Source organism: Meles meles, chromosome X, assembly GCF_922984935.1.
Source record: "Meles meles chromosome X, mMelMel3.1 paternal haplotype, whole genome shotgun sequence".
In the NCBI taxonomy this organism is placed as follows: domain Eukaryota; kingdom Metazoa; phylum Chordata; class Mammalia; order Carnivora; family Mustelidae; genus Meles; species Meles meles.
The window spans coordinates 35,779,470-35,800,665 of NC_060087.1; the positions used below are offsets into that span (position 1 = coordinate 35,779,470).

General features: G+C 51.2%; 1 protein-coding gene across 14 annotated transcripts in view; it reads right to left on the reverse strand.

Annotated features, from left to right (window-relative positions):
* Positions 1–896: 896 nt before the first annotated feature.
* BCOR (BCL6 corepressor) overlaps positions 897–21,196 on the reverse strand; it is a 90,202-nt gene continuing 69,902 nt past the window's right edge. For 8 of the 14 annotated variants that reach the window (XM_045995115.1, XM_045995111.1, XM_045995119.1 and 5 more), the window contains 10 exons: positions 19,142–19,402; positions 18,399–18,743; positions 17,464–17,789; positions 16,928–17,182; positions 12,381–12,547; positions 11,057–11,202; positions 10,513–10,590; positions 10,162–10,318; positions 8,639–8,926; positions 897–990 (listed from right to left, as the gene is read on the reverse strand). In XM_045995115.1, the coding sequence (XP_045851071.1) occupies positions 969–990; positions 8,639–8,926; positions 10,162–10,318; positions 10,513–10,590; positions 11,057–11,202; positions 12,381–12,547; positions 16,928–17,182; positions 17,464–17,789; positions 18,399–18,743; positions 19,142–19,402 (2,045 nt within the window). In that variant the 3' untranslated portion in view covers positions 897–968. Of the gene's footprint in view, positions 991–7,708; positions 8,927–10,161; positions 10,319–10,512; positions 10,591–11,056; positions 11,203–12,380; positions 12,548–16,927; positions 17,183–17,463; positions 17,790–18,398; positions 18,744–19,141; positions 19,403–21,196 lie in introns of those variants that run through there. The other 6 variants (XM_045995123.1, XM_045995122.1, XM_045995120.1 and 3 more) reach the window with 4 other exon arrangements.

The window sequence follows — 21,196 nt, forward strand, 5'->3', positions numbered from 1 at the left end:
GAAAGACAGCAAGAGAGACAGAGTGCAAGGGGCAGAGGGAGAGAGAGAGAATTCTAAGCAGACTCTGCCAAGTCTTCTCTCCCTGATCTCATGACCCCAAGGTCATGACCTGAGCTGAAACCAAGAGTCAGACACTTAACTGAGTGAGCCACCCAAGTGCCCCCCCAAAGAATTTTATAACGACTTTTTCTGTCCTAGAATTCTAGCAAGTTTCATGTGTTGCATTTGATGGCCTTGTCTCTTCATCTTCCCTAATCCAGAACATTCCCTTCTGCGTTTGTTTTTCATGACATGGATTAAAAAATAAAAATAAAGGAAGGCGGGCACCTGGGTGGTTCAGTGGGTTAAAGCCTCTGCCTTTGGCTCAGGTCATGATCCCAGCATCCTGGGATTGAGCCCCCCATCGGGCTCTCTGCTCAGCAGGGAGCCTGCTTCCCCTTCTCTCTCTCTGCCTGCCTCTCTGCCTGCTTGTGATCTCTGTCTGTCAAATAAATAAATAAAATCTTAAAAAAATAATAAAAAAAAATAAAGGAAGGCTAGGCTAGTTGTCTCCACATTCTGGATTTATCTGTCTCCTCATGATAGGATTCAGGTTACACATCGATGACAAGAACACTATGGAGATGATGCCGTGTCTGGACTCAACACACGTGTCAGTCTGTTCCTCCACAGGCAAGACTCACTTTGTAGGCTCCTTGCTACAGACTCTGGGGCAGCTATTTCTTCAAGCAGTTCCTGGTTCTTGATGGAGAATGGTATTTAGAAACCAAGAACTTGCTACTAGATGTGCTCATTGTTACTGGAGCATCAGTGTTTTTTCAGACTTTTTAGTAGACAGAACTTAAAAATCCACATCATATTTGTTTTTATTTAAATCTTGAGTTGACAATTCAAATCCGACATCGCAAGGTACTTCCTCTTTCCTCCATTCTGTTCGTATTTCCCTTCTCACACAATGGTTTCCAACATCACCGATGTCTTTGCTTTGTCCTACAATGCACACAAAATACATTCAGAATGACAATACAAATACCACTATAGGAAAACTGCTAAGTAGAGTTCAATGTAACTGTGCAGTAATTTTCTTTTAAAGATTTTACTTATTTGACAGAGATCACAAGTAGGCAGAGAGGCAGGCAGAGAGAGAGGGGAAGCAGGCTCCCCTCTGAGCAGAGAGCCCGATGCGGGGCTCAATCCCAGGACCCTGAGATCATGACCTGAGCTGAAAGCAGAGGCTTAACCCACTGAGCCACTCAGACGCCCCAGTTTTAAGACTTTTTAAAAAAAATTTTTTTTTAAGATTTTTTTTTATTTATTTACTTGACAGAAAGAGGTCACAAGTAGGCAGAGAGGCAGGCAGAGAGAGAGAGAGGGAAGCAGGCCCCCCGCTGAGCAGAGAGAGCCCGATGTGGGGCTCGATCCCAGGACCCCGAGATCATGACCTGAGCCGAAGGCAGCGGCTCAACCCACTGAGCCACCCAGGCGCCCCTAAAAAAATTTTTATTTATTTATTTGAGAGAGAGAGAGAGAGAAGACAACATGAGCAGGCAGAGGCAGAGGGAGAAGCAGACTCCCTGCTGAGCAGGGAGCCTGACGCAGGGCTCAATCCTGGGACTCCTGGGATCATGACCCTGAGCCAAAAGCAAATGCTTAACTGACTGAGCTATCCAGACACCCCAAGATTTTTCTAAGTAATCTCCACACCCAATGTGGGGCTCAAATTTACAATCCCAAGTCACATGCTCCAGTGGCTGAGCCAGCCAGGCACCCCAAGTGTCCAGCTTTTTTAAAAGGAGGAAACTAGGGGCGCCTGGGTGGCTCAGTGGGTTAAGCCTCTGCCTTCAGCTCAGGTCATGATCTCAGGGTCCTGGGATCGAGCCCTGCGTCGGGCTCTCTGCTCGGCAGGGAGCCTGCTTCCCTTCCTCTCTCTTTGCCTGCCTCTCTGCGTACATGTGATCTCTGTCTGTCAAATAAATAAAATCTTTTAAAAAATTAAATAAAATAAGAGGAGGAACCTAAACATTTATCCAGTGCCTACTATCTATTGGGCATCGTGCTTGGTGCTCTACATATATTATCTCATTTAATCCTGACAACTCTGACAGATAGGTACTGATGTTCATTTAAAACATTTTTTGAACTTTTTTTTTAAGCAGGTTCCACACCCAATGTGAGGCTCGAACTCACAACCGCGAGGTCCAGAGTTGCATGCTCTATCAACGGAACCAGCCAGGTGCCCCATAAAAAAATTTTTTTATTGTAGAAAATTTCAAATATAACTAAAATGAGAAAAAGAGTATAATGGAAATAACCCCCCATGTACCCATTACCAGCTTCAACAATTATCAACTGATGATCAGGCTTGTTTCATCTATACCTCTTCTTTGATACAAATCCCAGATATCTTGTTACTTCACTTATAAATATTTTAGCATATAGTACTAAAAGATAAGGACTCCACCAAAAATGTTCAGTGTTTCTATTTCCCTGGTTTTCACAAATGTATCTTTTTAAAATTCTATTTAATTGTAACAATTTTATTTATTTGAGAGAAGGAGAGCAAAAGAGAGAGCACAAGTGTGGGGTGAGGGGCAGAGGGAGAAGAAGACTCCCTGCTAAGTAGGGAGCCCGATGTGGGGCTATGACCTGAGCCGAAGGCAGATGCTTCATTGATTGAACCACCCAGGTGCCCCAATTTATTTTTAAGTAAACTCAATGCCCATCATGGGGCTTGAACTCAGGACCCCCTGAGATTGAGAGTTGTGTGCTTATCAACTGAGCCAGCCAGGCACCCTGGTTTTCACAACAAATACTTCTTTAGTTTGTCTGTTCAAATAAGACTCTGAGATCCATATTCCACAACTCTTAGTTTTTATCTTAAGTCTGTTAGCCTGCAGACTAACATGTTTCCTCCTAACACTTTGAGGAAACGGAATCGTGTGTCTTGTAGAGCCTGTCTGACTTGTGCTGAATTCATGCCCATAGCATCCTACCATGTTCTTCTGCCCCAGTATTTCCTGTAAATTGTGATTAGATCTAGACCTGCATTGTCCAATATGGTAGCCACTAGCCACATGGGCTATCAAGCACTTGAAATGTGGCCAGTTGAAACTGGAAAGTGGTGTGTGTGTGTGTGTGTGTGTGTGTGTATGCGTGCACAAAATATACATTGGGTTTTTTTTAATGGTTTATTATTATTATTTTTTAAGATTTTATTTATTTGAGAGAGAAAAAGAGAGCACAAGCTGGGGGAGCTGCAGGCAGAGGGAGAGGGAGAAGCAGGCTCCCTGCTGAGCAGAAAGCCCCGACATGGAGCTCGATCCCAGGACCCTGGGATCATGACCTGAGCCTAAGATAGACACACCCAACTGACTGAGTCACCCAGGCCCCCCTCACATTATATTTCTATTGGGGACCACTGCTCTAGAGCCTTGATCAGTCTTCAGGTTCAAATTTTTGGCAAGACAACTTCAGAGGAGCTGAAATGTTTTCCCTTCGGGAGGCTCACAATGCCTGGTTGTTCCTTTTTGTACTTTCCTTTCTTTTTGGTAATTTTGGCATTCGTAAATGATCATTGCCCAGATCCACTGTTTCATGAAGGGTCGTAAACTGGTAACGTTCTGTAATTTCTTCAGATCCTGGCTGGGACAGTCATAGAACAAAACATTTCCTTTCATTTAGGAAAGGCAGGGAAAATGCTCAGTTCTTTCCCTTTGCCAATTTTCAACTGATGAGGTTCTCCCCAGCGGGGTTTGGGGGGGGGCGTTCAAGGAGTTTGGTTTTGCCTACCTTTATGAACTCAAAATGGGAACATACTCATGCTTATTTATATTCGTTGCAGCTATCCCCACTGACGCTCAAAGCAGCCCGTATTTATCCTATCGGGGGCTACTCCAAGTTGGCTGCTGTCTTCCTGATAAAGCCCCACCAGCTTATTGTGTAACCCATACTCCTCTCCAACTGTCTCCCTCCCCAAACTGCAGTCAACCATTGCTCAAAGGGAGCTCAATTCTTTGTAGTGGGATAAGGTATTTAGAAACCACAGTCTGGGACATAGTGGTGCCCATTTCTAAAGGTCATTTTTCCTGGGCCTTTTCAGTAGACAGAGCTACGATATATATTTTTGGCATGAAATATATTTCTTAAATATTTTATTTTTAAGTAACCCCTGCACCCAATGTGGGGCTCGAACTTGCGACCCTGAGATTGAGAGGCACGTGCTCTGCCAACTAGGCCCGCTGAGCGCCCCGATATATTTTTAAGATAAAATTCATCACGACTTCATAGTGATACTACTTCTAATTCAGCTTCAGGACTGTGTAATTTGTATTCAACCTCACCAATTGTACATTTGCATCTCCTTTCTCCCTCGCTGAAAATCTCAGCTCTCAACAACAGATACTTTTCTGCTTTATCTCACAACACAAACAGGACCAGCTCAGAATAACAATGCACATGCCACCACCAAGGATAGGATTACTGAAAACAAATTTGAAATGGTTTTTTTTTGCCCTTTTCTGTCCTCAAGGTAAATCCACAAAGGATTATATAATCAATTGATTGTGTTCTAAAGTCACTTGAAATCATTCTTTCCCTGTGTGGTTGTGCTACCAACTGGGGTTCAAGTTAGGTTTGCTTCCTCTTGCTTTTTGATTTGCAGGCATTGCTTACAGTTGAAAACTACAGAAACTCTAAAGTCAAATCTATACGATAAGGAAATTCAGAGATGTATAGCTCCCATCCTCTTTCACTTGCAGCCAGCTCTATTTTCCCCAGACGTAAGCATTTTTTCAAAGGTGTTTCATTTTTAAAATAACAGATAGGTGTCTAGGGTTAACTCTCCATTCCCAACTTGAATAGCAGGAAACCATGTGTACTTTTCTTCACCTTGTCTTTTCATTGAACCATCTACCCAGAAAACCCCGCTGACGGAGACTTGGATGTCTCTGGTCCCTTACTATGAATAACTATTAGGACAATTTGCCAATAGAGAACAAACTCAAAGTTCACACAGGTGGGAAGTATATGAAGGTGAGATTTGGGTGGAGTAGTAGAACAATTCAAAATTAACAGTGGCCTGGCTCGACATCATCACTTCCTTGTCTCCCACATAAAAGCCAGGCAGGGGAGGGCAGTTCTGTCACACCACAGCCTTGGGGACGCAACACATGGAGAATTTGACTCAGGTTCCAGCGGTCACAGCCACAGTCTACCTGGGAGAGGGAGGACAGGACACCTTCAGAAGCAGAAGGAACCATACCGCTGCCCTCTGTCCGGGGTGAGCAGTGAGTGACTCACTCTCCCTGTGGTCTCACCACAGCCACAGGGGTCTCCGTGTCTTACCCTGCATCTTCATGGTCTACACCCGTGTCCCCTTGATTCCCACAGGGGAGCTTCTAGACCTGTGCTATCTCCTCTGTACGCACGGTCAATGCTTTGGCCCTCCTTCATCCGTGTTTCCACACATGCTGGTGGTTCAATCCACGTTCCTTATGCTAAGGCTCCTCCAGCCGCGGGAAGCACCGCCTCCAGTGTTTCCTGAACCAAGCGCATTACTCCCCCATCCATCCCTTAAACTTGGGGCTCCCACCTGTTTTCTTGGCCTGATTACGAAAAATGTCCCTCATCTGGGATGGAACCTCAGCTGGCCTTGAGCCCTCCTTTGCCTCTGGCCCAAATATAAAACTACCTTTGTAGTTAGTTTAACCCAAACTATTATAGAGCTGAATGCCTTGGCATTCTTCTTTCCTTTTGTTTGGGCTCACTGGTCCTCTTGTGCTTAAAATTACTTCCAAGGGCCTAGGTGCCGGGTCTTGCTATTTGTTTTTACCTTTTTGCCACTCACCTGCTGTTGGAAGTGACGTCCTAAAACACAGTAACTCGGCAAATGCTTATCGGGTTGTTTGTGATAATTGAGTGGGAGATGGGCAGAAAAGGTGGCTGGGAGGGAGGACGGGAGCCTGTATTTTTGAAATGTGTGGTTTCTTTCTATCCTTCCTCCCTCCCTCTGTTTTTTTTTTTTTTAGAAGATTTTATTTATTTATTTGACAGAGATCACAAGTAGGCAGAGAGGCAGGCAGAGAGAGACGGAGAAGCAGGCTCCCTGCTGAGCAGAGAGCCCGATGCAGGGCTCAATCCCAGGACCCTGGGATCATGACCTGAGCCGAAGGCAGAGGCTTTAACCCACTGAGCCACCCAGGCGCCCCGCCTCCCTCCGTTTTTTTTACTGCCCAAAAGAACTTTATTTATGGGGGGGGGGGGCTTTTTTTTTTAAATGTTCAGTTAACTAGCCAAAGGCATGGATTGTTTTCTTAATAATGAAAGTGGATTTCTTTCTAAATGGAAGCGTTAATGATTTTTATTTATTTATTTGAGAGAGAATGCGCATGCACACGAGCAAGAGCAGGGGGAGAGGCAGAGATAGAAGCAGGCTCCCTGCTGAGCAGAGAACATGATGCAGGGCTCCATCTCAGGACCCCAGGATCAGCGTAAGCTGAAGGCAGATGCTTAAACCACCGAACCATCCAGGCGCTCCTGGAAGCATTAATAGATCAAAACCACTTGTTGGCTGCCTTTTGTCTTCAGGACCCATCCCAAATGTTATAGGTACTCCAAGCCTTCCCCCACAAGAGGCTCTCTCACTCCACACACCAGGCTATCCTATCCGATGGTGCTAGATGTCCCCCTTCCCAGCTCTGCCTTGCTGTCCCCGCCTACTGAGGCCTGCCGACGCCACCCTTTGCGCGCTTCGAGGCCCCACTCCACCACGTCATTCCCGCGGCCTCTTCCCAGCCCCCCGCGCCCCCGTCCATCTGCTCTACTTTTGCGTTCTCAGTATTCCATGTAGGCCCAGAAAGCACTCAGGGCATTCTAAGCACCAGCAGATTTGATGCAAGGAAGCACATGCTTACAAAATCTTTGGGAGGGACCCCTGGGTTCCATTACAATCCACCAGGGTTGTCATCCGGGCACTGGCAAGCGGCCGCCACAGCCCCAACTGCTTTTGAAGACTCAATGTTGGAAGGCTGGTCTAGTCACGCCAGCCGGCCAGTGTGTCTCGATGAGCTCTCCAGGCTTGTCGGCAGCTCCTAGAGCAGGAAGATGCCTCTCCCTCCCTCTGCCTTCCAAACCAAACAGACGCTGAGATCCGAGCTGCAAGGGAGTCTAGCAGCTCTCAGCTTTCCAGCCTCTGCAGTGAAGGAAGGATGTAAGAGGACATGGGACAGAAACTGCGCGCCAACCGAGAGCGCCCAGCGCAGATACTGCTGGAAAAAGAAGGGCGGCTGAGTGTCAGGGTGGTCAAAACTGTAGGTCTGGACTGCAAAAGGTAACAAAAAGACATGAGGTCTGGAGGGAGAAGGGATGCAACTCCCCCGGTTTCTGGAAGGATCGCTCCTTAAAGACGAAGGGTTGGCCACGATGAAATTATAGTTCGCCGTCATGGCCGAAGACAATGTAAGGGAGTCCCTGGGCATCAAGAGAAAAAGCTGGGAAGAGAAGGAGCCGAGAGACATCCAAATGTATTTAGAACAGGCCTCAAAACTTTGTTCTGAGTAAACTCCCCTGAAATCTTCCATCTGCTTTGGTTTCTAGGCACTACAGATTCCTCTGAAGTTCTCTGTGGGGGCCTGATCATCACTGTCGCTTAAAAACCATCTGTGACAACAGTAATGTTGTAGGGAAACATGGGACACAAGGTGCTTCCGTTTTCTCCTTTCCTCAACAGGTTTATTGCCTTTTAAGAAAATTTTTGTAAAATATAAATACAAAGGCAGAGAATTTACTTACAAAGTTAAAACACAGATTTCAAACATAAACACACAATTCAGAAAATTTTAGTTTTATGTACATTTTCAAGCAACCTCAACATATTATGTTAGTTTTCAATATTTTACAGGGTACAGAAAAAAATAGCTCAAAGTCTTCTTTAAATAAGAGCATAAAATGTTTAAACATATAAACAATCCGGTTTGATGCGTGAAAACTAATTTCACAGCTTTTAAATTAGGATATAAAAGTTTCATACAATTAGTTGTTGTGTGTGGCTATGGTCTGAATTTATATTACACGCTACTGGATTACATCCAATAGCATTTCCCTGGCCTGAGCAGGTACTCTGTAAACATAACATAAAAGTTACAACAATTGCCAAGTGCCTTCACCCAATTCACGCTCCCAAACCAACCACGGGGTTGTGGCCACACTTGAAACCATGGTGGTCGCGGTCACGGGAGCTTTGTGGGACACTGAGTCCAAGCGTGCAGCTCCTTTTCCTCATATTTTTGTTTTCCTTAAAAAAGAAATGAAAAGAAAACTAATGTTCCAAGTAGAAACGAACATATCCCAGAAGCAGGTGTGCATTTGAAAAGTAAAGAGACATTGTAACAACTTCATATAAACCGATGGAGAGGTTTAAAAAGGAGAAAACAAACAAACAAGAAAACAAGAGAAAATCAACACAGAGACAGAAACAGAACATGTTGCTAAGTCCTTCTGACTGTGGAGTTTCTCTTATATAAAGAAGAGATATTTTCCTATGTAATAGTGTCCTTTCTTTACAGAAATAGTCGTATTATGACACATATGCACAGAGATTGACACTATGACACACTGTACACGGCGGGCCCAGCCAGCTCACCAGTAGTCATCTGACGCCCCATCGCTCGGGTGCAGCCACTCCATGGACGAGCCCAGCAGAGTCTGCAGCTCGCTGGTGAACTCCACCAGATCTAAGAGCTCCTTGCTCTCGGGGTTAAAGGCCTCCAGGTCTTTGGAACAGGAGAACAGGAGACTGGCCGACACCTGCCGGTAAAATTCGGCCTCGGCGATGGTGACAACTTCCACGTTGGGGAAATTGCAGCGGAAGATGCGGGAGGACATTTTCAGCTTCTTGAGCACGTCCGAGAGCAGCAGCCAGTTTCGAGGCCTGCAGATGAGACAGGAGAGTGGCTCGAGCTTCTGGGCCAAGCTGAAGGCGCCTGGAGCTAGGAACCCCCACGCGGATGGGCCGGCCGCTCCTGTGGGGACCCTGCCGGGACCCCGCCCCTGGGTCTCACCATCCCCAGAAGAGCTGGTGAGGAGGTGGCATGTGTCTGATTTGTGAAGTGACCATCGAGAGAGGACCGGCCGGACGTAGACGGGAGCAGGGAGAGCACCTTGAAAGGAGCCTCATCTCGGGGAATCCTGGGGCGGCCAGAGGCTGACAGGCGAACACCTGCTCACACAACTCCGGCCACAGCTCTCAGGTGACCCTTCTCCAGGGCGAGCACCTCACTCTGGTCACTGAGGGAAGCCTTCTGTATCCCAGCCCAAGCGCCGCTCACAGAGGCCCCTCGGGTCTCTCCTGTCCTCTGCCCCGACCCTCCCGAAGGGAAGCATTATCAACACAACACAGAAGACAGAAGGCGGGCAGGCTGGCCTTCCCTTCCCGGCGCCTGCGCCTCCACCCCCACCCCTCGGGACTCCTGGGAGTGTCGCTTCTGAGAAGGAAGGTGTGACATTCCTCCCAGATACCCTGCCAGGCTTTAGGACTTCTATCACGAGTAACATGTCACTGAAGCAGCATGCGTGTTTACGACTTTGGAATCTGAGGAGGAGGTTACTCATTAAGCACCTGTGTCAACACGCAGCCAGAAAGTCCCCTGTCGCATACACACCCCCAAGGGACTGGTCATCTGCGGCCCCAGGGCCCAACCATCAGGGCAAGGCTGGGTCTAACCACATGTCCAAGGACACTCAAGATCCCAGGTACCACAGAATTTTCTTTTCGGTCTTACATGAGAAGGAGGTATTATCAGCAGAGGCCAACAGACCTCAAGTGTCTTGGAAGGTCCCTACAGTGGCATGATATGGGGGGCTCCCGAAGAGGACCCCTTTCCAAGTTTAGTGACTTAAGGATCGGAGTTGCCCCAACTCTTCTGTGAAATTCCAGTCACTGAATTCAATGTCTTGGGGGTGGGTGTCCCTGATAAGGGCAGTTAGACCATGCTATTCCCCCCCGCCCCACATAGCTTTTCAAGAAAGATCTACTGCATTATGGGGGGTTCACGGCATTCATTCACCCACCCACCTTCACCTGCTGAAAGGGGTTTCTAACCACTGCCCCTCCCCCCTCCCCCGAGCAGCCCAGCTAGTTCTCAGGCACGTGACAGCCATGCTCACCCCTGAGCGACGGACACTTGGATGTTGTAACACGGTAAGAGGGGGCTTTCCGAAAACTCAAATTCAAACACATCGCTGTAGGCCTCATCATCGTCATCCTGGTCCTCGGGTCCTGGGGGGTTCGCTAAAACATCATAGCCGCTCTCGTCATCTGGTTCTAAGGGAGGGCAGACGAGACAGAAAGATATCAGCAAGCAGCCATGAGAGGTCAGCTGTTGTCAAAAGAGGACTCTGAAAAACTTGCCCAACTCGGTCCTGCTTACAGCACCCACTGCCCGCCAGCCCTCGCCCTCACTAGAAAGTTCTGTAACTCATTCACTTGCCACTGAACGGAAAAGGACAACTGCTCACCACACACAGAGCTGCCGTAGAACTCCCAAGAGCCACTGGAGTCTTCGTCACTGCGACCTTGTAGGTCATTTAAATAATCTGGAAGGAGAAAAACAAGATAAAACCCGCTGTAGGGGAATGAAACGCTAGCCAAGGTAGGGGGCATTTCCCTGGGAGGGCTGGCATGGCCCTTCCTGTCTACCCCACAGTGCTCCCTCTTGGGCAATGCTTCCAATTAATTCCCTGTTCTCAGCCACGTGGGCCCAGACCTACATACCTGTCCACCTGCTTTCCGGACAGATGGACTACCCTCCCTGCCCCTGGCCCACCAAAAAGGCTAGATGGGTAAGCGAAGAATTTCCTCAGCCCTCATAGGCAAAGACAGTAACATATCTGTCCTCTGAATTACGTATCTGTTCTCGGACAGACTAACTTTCCCCAGCAGGTGTTCCTTAAAGTGAAGGAGAGTGGGCCCCGTGAGAGGGGCAGTCCCCAGACAGAAGTGTGTGAAGAAACCGTAGAAAACAGCTAGACTACTAAGACCATCTCCTGAACTTTGTCGTACCTGTTAAAAACTTTTCCATAAGTTCGCTGTGGGTCATTTTCATGATGGTTCTACCTGAGTACGTAGCCAAAGTGGGGTCAGCACCATAGGAGAGGAGCAAGCGGACAATTTCCAAGTGATCGTTCTCAACGGCATCATGGAGAGGTCTAGGAGAGATGCGTAGTAGGATTAAATCTGTGCTCACCACTGGACGTGTGCGCGTCAAGCCTCCCAGGCACCCTCTTCACCAAGGAGCTATGCCGCTGCCATTCGGGACAGGGAAATGGAGGCCCCGGGAGTGGCCCAAGGTCAATCAAGGATTTACTCTGCTATTTCTACACATAACCCTTTCCGAGGCAGGTGGGAGGGCCAATTTCAAGCCTAATTCCCAAATGCAAATCTATTTTAATCCAGGGCCCAAGGAGAAGCTCAAGCTAAAATGAAAGTATTTTCAATGAACTTGAAGTAGTGACACAGACTGGGAAAAAAGAATTTAGGGCGGGGGCGGGGTGGGGGTGAGGGACTCACACCATCATGGAAGCCAAAAAGCCAAGCAATTGTTCTACCATAATAATAATAATAATAATAAAAGTAATAAAGGGTAAATCCTACTCCTTTTTAAAAAAAGAAAACTAGAAAAAACTAGGTGAGAAGTGGGGCCTCTCCAGAAAGCTCGGAGATGAATGAGCCCACCTCTGGCCCAGAAGCAGACTCCCGGGCGGGGCAGGGGCAGTGAGATCTCAGGAGGGTACAGAGTCTTCTGACCCCTCTCCACTGGGGTCAGAACGCTGCCCACAGTCCCATCTTGGGGGAATCCTGTTTGGAAACCACGAGACACCAAATACCTTGCAGTTTGGCTAATTTTAGCCCTGTCAGGAAAGCCCCAGGCCCTGTCTCCCGGCTGCATCCCATATGGAACCAGCAAAGATGCTAGCACTGACTTCGACCTGGGCCTCTGACCTGAGGTCAAGGACAGGGTAGGGGACAGGCGTGGGGATGCCAGTGGACATAGCAGGTCCTACAGAGCCAGTGGCCGTTGGTCCTCCGTCTGTATGTGTTCCTGAAACTACCCATTCACACGTATTTCACACACGGTGATTTCACAGATGCTGACAAAGGGGGCAGGGGTTAAAAAGCGACACCCTCAGTTATCACACAAGCTCTGACATCTTCAGGACTTTCAGTCCAGGGCAGCCCTTAGTAATTTTTAGAGTTCCATCTACGTTTGCCACAAAGGTCTGCTTGATTCCGTTCTGGAAGACTCCACCATCGACGTGCTTAGGTTATTGCTCTCCACCTTCCCTTCTGGAGTATTCCCCATGCCCCGAGAAGCAAGGCCACTGACCTGGTTCCATCCTGGGCACTGCAGTTGACGTCCGCACCATATTCCAGAAGGTGTCGTACGATGTTGAGCCATCCCCGTGCACAAGCCTCATGCAGGGCGCAGTAGCCCGCGTTGTCTCGATGGTTCACATCACAGATCTTGTTCTCCAGGCAGTACAAGACCACCTCCTGTGGTGTTTGGGGGGGGGGGGGCAGAAGGGGACGCCATCAGACCCCTGTGCCTACAAGGGTGACCTCTCTAGAGCCTGGCAGTGCCCACTCTCAGAGGTGCACGCGCGTGCCCCTGGGTCCCTGAGCTCAAGAGCAGTTCGGGCCGGCGGGGGCCATGCTGGTGAAAGTGGCAAGAGCACGTATGGCAGAGTCCGTGGGTGCATTCAGTAGGTGGTAGTGGAGAGAAAAAGGTAAAAAGTGTGGATGACCGATGCACAGAGATTAAATTAGCCAGAGAACACTCCTTCACACGGAGAAGGAGGGGCGGTGGGTTAGGTTAGCCAAGTCCTCCCGTGCTCCTGCTTGCGGGGTAAGCAGGGTCCAAGAGAGAGGTTCTCTCTGCACCACTGCTGAACACCGAGAAAGGACGGGACACACTTCAAGATAACCCCAGCCTCTCCTTCACCTTGCGCCGCCCCACCGGGAGCAGAATCAATATGGGATATTTGCATAGCTACTTAAGTTAATAAAGACAGAGATCCGAAAAGCCGCACGCTACAACCTACGCGCCTCGAGAACTAAACAAAACAAGTCCGCCCTCCCCGCCTCCCCCCGCCGTCTCAGAAGGTATTCTGTGTCAACGGTCTGCGTTAGAATCACTGTTATTAATCTGACTCTTTGGTGTGTTAAAATATTAATATGAACCGCTCCTGGTAAGCAGAGCAGTAATTTATTCAATGTTTTATTACCTTGATTAACAAAGTTTTCAAACACACAGAACAGCGTCTGCCACCAGAAAACACACGGCCCTGCTCTCCTACAAGTCATGCCCAGCAGAGAGCTGTCAGGCTCCCAGAGCTGGGGCTGCGCGGGGCTGGCCTACACACGGTCTACTTGCCAAGGGGGAGCTGGATGGGGCCCGAGCAGGCCTCCCTGTGACAACTTTGAAACAACTCCTCTGTTAAACCCCAAACAGGGGTCATTCCAGCCACCCGCAGATGTAAGCTGGGATCTACAAACCTTTTAGGCCCTTCCCAGGCCCCATCCAAAGCGACCACTTATTTGGGAGCTAACTAGAATGTTCCACACGCTCACCCCGTGAACCTCATGTGGCATGCCGGCAGAGCTGGCCATCAGTGTCCTGTGGCTTCAGGTCACACCACAGCAGCTCCCCTCCAAAACAGGAGGCGGAAGAAAGAAGGCATGCCCACAGATGCGTTTCTCCGTTCGGGAGCCCAACCTGCCAGAAAGCCCACAATCCTCTGGGCTCCCAGGCCACCTGCCCCGAGCCCTCGTATCCAGGATACCGCATGAAGCTGCTGCTCTTTTAGCAGGCCCTCACTAGCCAGACTCGAGTGGACGGCTGCAAGCTAATGAGTTGTGTGCCCCAGCCAGGGAGAGGCCTCGTCACATGGCTCCGGGATCAGGTCCGGGCGCCACCGACTGCTGTGCGCAGATCAATTTACCCGGGTCCCCGCGGCCTGCCTGGTGTCCTATCAACCAGGGTTTATTTGCTCTGACAATTATGGCCTTCACCTGGAAACCCCCATCGCTACCAGGCTAATGTCGAGGTACCCTCGAAAGGTACGGCCAAGGTGATGGGTAGATAAGTCGACTCTCTTCTCCTGGAGGGCAGCAGGTAGGGCAGCAGGTGAGGCAGCAGGCTCCGGACAGCCACAGGGCTTTGCCCTCACTGCGCTGTGATATATTCAGCACTTGTCAGTTTCCCCCAATGAGGATGTCACCTGTTACCCCACAGTAACCTCGGCGACAGCCAGAAGGGAAGGTGGCACTGTTCTCCTTCCATACTTGGGGAAACTGAGGTCTGGAGAGATTAAGAGCCCCAAGTTCAATGAACATCACGTGTTAGACTTACAGCTCAAGTCTTCTGGCACCCGGTCGGTGGGGAAGATTCAGAAAGCCCAAGAGGGCCCCTGCGAGAGGGATGCAATCCAGCTGCGATGAGCAACCTGCAAGCCCCAGTCTAGTTAGGGGGTCAAGCGGCCTAACGAACTATGGCCTCCTCGCTGGGAGGGCAGCGGCCTATCACCTGGCCACTGCTGTCACCCCCAGAGGCGATGGTGAAGAGGCTGGGCAAGGCTGTCCACCAACACGTTCCCGGCTTACGTTCTGCACTAGAAATGGGAGTGTTTGAAGGGCAGTCCACCCATTTCCAAACAAAATTAAACTGTTTTCGTTGGACAATTCTCTGTTAAGCGGCTATAAGCTGAATGCCATTAACCGCAAAATGTAACCATAAAGGCCATAAACCCGACATTGTTAATTAATTAAATGCCTCATTAACTTTTTTAAAAACATGATTTATTCAATTCATAGAAAATTTAACCATCATCACCAAACGCACAAGCATGTGGTTGCACACGGGCATTTTAGCCTAAGAAACAGAAGCCTTTCTATTGGGAGGGAAAAGCTTCGAGTGTCTCCAGCCACGCAAGTGCTCTATTTAATGTAGAGGGTGTTTCTGAACCTTGAGCAGCAGAGAAGCCCAACCCAAAGCTCAGACACCCTTGTCAGGACACACAGCACCTCTAGCTACGCAAAAACGCATGGTGGCACAAACGAACTTCGGTAAGACTCTTCCAAGTCAGTGCTTTCATGACACATGCCTTTCCGGCGTTAAACGGTCCTTCAACTTTCAAAGATTCAGACTGCCAAATCTAAGTGGCCATCCCCACGATGTTTTAAATTCTCCCCAACGAAATCCCAGAAATTTGGGAATTAGAAGTCACTACGTACATGCTCAACGTCAAAACTGGTAATCTGTGCAACTTACATGCTGAACTCGCGGCGTGAAGGGAAGCCCCCACCCCCAATTGTCAGGACATAAACATTTCCAAGGGTTCAGTTGCCATCAGAGGCCTAGTACATAGCTTAAAAATGCACGGATTGAGTAAATGCTCCTTGGTCCAGGCCTCAGACCCACTGGTTCCAAAAGAAAATCAAGACGGAAACTTCCTTAGAGAACCAACAAGGGTCTCCCTAGGTCTCTGGGCCCAAATGGAGACTGCTGGAAATGCCAAGATCAGAAGTGAAGCGGGAAGCCCTACCCTCCTGCTCTCCCTTCTCTTATCCAGTGTTTGCCGGGAACACAGACCCCTTTTCTCAACCACGACTAGTCGTGACCCAAGGAGCTAAGGCCGGGCACAAGGGGTCTAACTAGCTCAGCGTCGGGTCGGGTATCTGCCGGTCATCCTAGGTGCTGCAGCTCTCAGTTCACGGGAAGCCAACCAGCTGCCACGTGGACTTCACCTCCCCTAAGTAAAAATCATTCCAGAGAGTTCTCTCCAGGCAATCCAGAGATCTCCAGAAGAGGAACAACACCAGAAAAGGCATCAACAATAGCACCTTTAACGGTCCACCAAAACTACCCTCAAACTAAAAAGTCACGGGTGCTCTGGACTTCCTACCAAGTCATGCCCGGAGAGGGAGATGGGGGATGTGTGTCTGGCTTGGGGGTCAAGGAGGTCACACCAGGAAGGGTTCCCCCACACAGCAGACGGAGCCACAGAGCTGGCCAAGGTACGGGGGCCGGGACGCCGGGCCCCTCCCCTGAGCCCTCATCCCGCAGGCCCTCATCGCAGCCCTGGGACACACCTCCACACTCAGCCTGCTGAGCCCTCTTTTTTCCACCATTCAACTCCCAGAGGGCTGATGCCAGCATAAAAAATGCCTTTGCCCTGTGGACTCTTACATCACAATTTCATCTGACAAGCGTGGTAGGGGAGCGCGGGGCAGAGGGGTAATATATCTCTCAGAGGGCAAGTCTAGCAGCGTGAGGCAGTCTGGGAGAGGGCCGTGAGTCTTAGGCACAGATTGAGTCCTCCCCCATCCCCCCCTCAGCACCCCCCCTTCCCCCACATCCCCTCTGGGAAAAAAAAGACTCTTCAGGTTTGCCCCCCAACCCCAAGCCCTACCCGGATATCTCCTGCCCCCTCCCGAAGGGGCACCGCTTTGCCCGGAACAGCACAGGCAACCCAAAATAGAGCTAATAACTTCTCTCTCCCTTGCTAATCAGAATCCAAAAGGGCTCATTAAAATTCCCCTAGTCGCCAAGCCCTGGGTTATGTCAGATTTTGTATCAGAGATAAGTGAGCAAGACTGGAAGATGCCGAAGCAGCCTACCTGCCCGAACATGACGTGAACATCAGAGAGGCCTTTCTCTTCACGTGGCGACTGAACAAACCCGCAAAGTGGCAGGAGCCAGGAGCACGAGCGGGGCAAACGCAAACACCCGCTGGAATACCAGCCCAGTCCCGGGGGAGGAGGTGGCTGCGTCTGGACCCCGCCACTGCCCCCCCACCCCCCCCCCACCCCCCGCCTCGAAGAGCCACGGCCAGGGCTCCTGGGATCCAGGCAATCCCCAACAAGGCCTCTCACCTCGTAGCCAAGCCTGGCGGCCCGCTGCAACAGGGTCTCGCCCGCGTTCTTATTGACGATGAGTCTCCGAGCTTCTGGAGGCATCGGGCGCGACTGGGTGGTCTCTGGAGGGGAGCTGGAGCGTGGCAGCTGTGTGGACTGGGAAGCTGGCAGCAACTGTTGCAAACGGTCGAAGGGCTTCTGGTCCTGCTTGGCTGGTGACAGATCGTAGTCGGAACTGGGCTCGGGCCGCTTCCGGAACCTCCGGACGGTCACCTGTCACAAAACCGGGTGTGCGCACAGTTAAGCCAGGCTTCCCTGACCCGCCTTCCCAAGTGACAGACCCGAACGAGAGAGGAACTTTCCCCCTTGCTTTTGTTTTGGAAAGAAGAGAGGGTTGCACGGAGGGGCTCTGGGGGTGGGGTGGGGTGTGATATTTTGGGGAGGAACATGGGGAAAGAGAAGCTGTGCCCCCAGAAGCAGAGAGGCGGCAGGCAGGTGGGGTTTGCTGTCCCAGGCCCAGAGGGGAGCGGGGGTTGGGGAGAGGCAAGAGGTACCTTGCCGTCTGTGTTCTCCACATAGTAGTCTCCCGCTAGGGATAAACCCTGCCTGGGCTCCTGCGGGATCAGATGCTTGGTTTTGCACAGTCTCTTCCCGGATGGTTTCTCGCTGTTGTCGGTGAATTTTTGCAGCAGGGAGGCAGCCTGGCAATCCTCTTCTTCGTCTGTGCACAGCACATCTGTCTTCTGGCTTTCTTTAATTTTCTGCTGTTTGGCAGGCGGCCTCGAGGCTGGCGTGCAGCTTGGCTGAGTCTGCTTTTTGCCGCTCGCATTGGTGGATGAAAGGCTCTTCATGGGCGGAGAGCCGGAGAACACAGGCAAGCCTAAATCCAGAGGGGGTGGCGGGCAGGAAAGAGGGAGGGGGAGAAGAAGCAGGCGTTACACAGTTGTAGCCAGTGCGGAAAGAAAAGCCCATTGTTAGCACTGATCACTGGAGCGGCTTCAGTTTTTAAAGATATACCAATTATGTTCCCAAAGCATTAATATTTTAATTATCCCACATTCAAATGGCAAATAGGTTAACCCACAAAACGCCAAGTGGCCCCAAGTTTCCTCAAAGGACCTGGACAGGAGGAGGGCAGGAGCCAGCTCTTCCAGATCTCCCACCCCCCCACCCATGGGGCCGGGTTGGGGGTGTGGTGGGGGGAGCTGGGTGCTCAGGACCTAAATGAGCAGACACAAGCTGAGGCTGGACCGAGGGTGCTGGCCAGCCCCATGGGGTCGCCCAGACGACAAGCTCCCTCCTGAGCTCCCCTCACTATATACTCCCCTCCCCAGGGCAGGGCGGGAGGTTGGAAGGATCTCGACACAAAGCACTCCCTGCCCACCAGGACCTGGTCCATCCATTTCTCTGGCACTCGGCTCCTCCTGGGGCCCCTGCCCACGGGAAGGCCGGTGACCCACCCTGTAGGAGCAGGGCGGCCTCTGCGTACCTTGTTCATTGTCACTGGATTTGAGGGACTCCTCCGACCAGCTTCTGTTGCCTTTGGCCTCAGCCCTTTTCCTGCCGGGTTTCTCTTCGGGGCTGTTATTGCCCTGGGCGGTGACCTCAGGCTGAACCGCCTGGGTCACTTCCTTCCTGCCCTGGCGGCCAGGTTTGCTCTCTGCTGCCGACACCTGCTGCTCCCAGCGCTCTCTAAGGTGCAGCAAGTGGCGTTGCTTTTTAGGATGGAGCCCTGTTAATTCAATGCACACCTTCAGGTTGGTCAGCTCACTATAATGTGGGTCTTCTAAGTGGTTAGAGGAACTGTTTGTCATTTCCCTCTCAGGCCAGTCATCTAATGGAGAAATAACTACAAATTAATCAAAAAGCCCCCTGGGGGGGGAACAAATTGTCTTACGCATCGCTAATAGGGGTAGGGGTGGGAAGGGGAGTGAGCGGTCCCTGCCTCTGCCGGAGCCGGTCACCAAGTCTCTCGGGAGGGGATTTATTCGGTATCTTTGGCCATCTTTGGGCTCAAGCTCCTGCATCTGGCTTTGGGCACAGGGGAGGCACGAGCAGCTTCCCCAGGGCTCCAGGGCGGGAACGGGGGACCGCCACTGCTCCACACAAGGGACTCCCCCTGGGCGCCCGGAGGCGAGGGCGGGCAGCGCGGTTCGGGTCTGGCCACTCCCCCCCCCCCCCCAATCGCGCGCCCCGCCACATGCGTAGGCAGCCGAAGCCAACTGAGCTCACCTTTGGAGACCCGTCTCCGCTTGGCTTTCAGCAGAGGGTCCTCGGGCACCTCTTCCACAGCCATCTCGGTGTGGCTGCTATCACCTGAGACTTTGCGCTTTCTGTCCAGCCGGAGGGTGGGACTGTGCGGCATGTCCACAGCCGCCTGGTCAGCAGGGGACTCACTCACAGGCTGCCTGTCCACGAAGTATTTCTCCACAGGAAGATCTTTGTCCTCTGGAGCTTCAAAAGGATCATGTTTGTTGCCAGCACTGTATTCACCTGGGGGGGAGGACAACGAATGAAGGCCCAAAGGTCACCGTGAGAACACAGGAACTCTGTGCCCATCCATGGTAATCTGCCACCCACAGACCCTTCTCCAGAACACCGGGGACCTCACACGTTGGAAGCACAAAGGCCACCAAGACAGAAGGTCCCAGAGCTAGGACAGCTAAGCAGAAAGCAGAGACATCTACGACGCTCAACTTTCTCCCTGCACCTTTTTATAGTTGGGGCATGAGGAGAATCGGAAGAGGAGGCATCAGCACAACTCCCACGGCGCTTAGGTCCCCTCTGGGTCCCTTCCCGCAGGGGGGCAGGTGACCTCGCAGCAATAGCCAACCAAGCCAGGGCTGACTGAAGAAATCTCTCGGGCAACATTTGCTGAGGGCATTATTTTGAAATAAAAGGAAGGCTGCGTAATAAAGAGAACAAATAGCTCCTACATGTCATCTGCAGAAGGGACCGCATCTGTGTCCCCTTGGGTCAACTGGGAGATAGTGAAGGAGGGGGGCTGGGGCAGAGAGTGTTGGCAGGCAGAGAAGCTGGGGGACCAAGGGAGATGGGAAGAGGAGCCTGGGGAAGCCAAAGGAGAGGCTTCTTGGTGTGCACACGAGGGTCAAGGGCAACTTGGAAGAACTCAACCTTATCGCTACGTGTCCCTGTCTTTCTCACATCGGGGGAAGGGAAAAAGCGGAAAGAGTGTATGTTAGTTGCCACCCCGTACACACATCCCGGTGACACCATGCACACCCACGGGGACGCCAGTTACCCCACCTGGCACTCCTTTCATGCCTTCCTTCACACGCAAGCACTCGAGGACATTCCAAACACCAGGCTCCGCCCCCTTGGCTGACAGGTGTGTCTCCTTGCACTGCTCCCTCCAGCGCTCCCTATGCCACGTGGGTGGGCTCCTCGCCTCGGACCTTTCCTTAAATCACCTCAGCTCAACATCACGCGCTGCTGTTTCTCCAGCCTAAGAAATGGCTCACCAGCGGTTTGGGTCACCTTTCTTCTAATACACACTTAATTCCCTAAGCATCGCCAGGATGTTAAGGAGCAGGAGCTCGGTATTCTGCGAACACTGAGCAGAACTGCGCGAGTCCACTCTTCATACGCCAGCCCCATTCCTCTTCCGTTCCCCACCCCCGGGGCTACTTCAAATATCCCTCCCTACTCCGGACCGGCCCACGTGGTTCCCCAACCGGCTTTTTCCTGGGGACATCACCACCATTTAGTGGTGGTCAGTTGCTTGTGTGCATGGGGAGGGGAGGCGGAATCGATCCCTGACCCTGGCTGGGCTGTGCTCTCAATGGTAGAAGGACCCAACCATGTGGGTCTACTGTCATGGCTGCGGGCGGACACAAGGCTCAGTGGCAGCCGGGACGCGCAGAGGCCCACGTTGGGCCTGGGGAAGCAGAGGGGTGGGCTGTGTCACGCCAGCTGCTCTGTGACCCTCCTAACTGCTCCAGCAGTAACAGCTCTACTCTACAACTGGGCCCCCTTCACTTGTAAAGTGGGACTATTACCGCCAGCTGCCTCCCAGACTGGGCTTCATAAACACAGGCCAAGACCAGTGAAGAGAGAGGCCGAGGAAATCACTGGAACGAACGGACCGGACGCCAAGACTGTCAGGCTAGCTTTCATGTTAGCCCCACTGCATAAAACCTGAAGACGTGAGCCCTCCCGGTTGACACCATTTGGCATCTCTGGTCAGCCTTCACAGAGAGCCCCGTGGGAGGCGCTTGGGATCAGTGCACAAATAAAAGAACCAGCTTATGCCATTTTCAAGTTAAT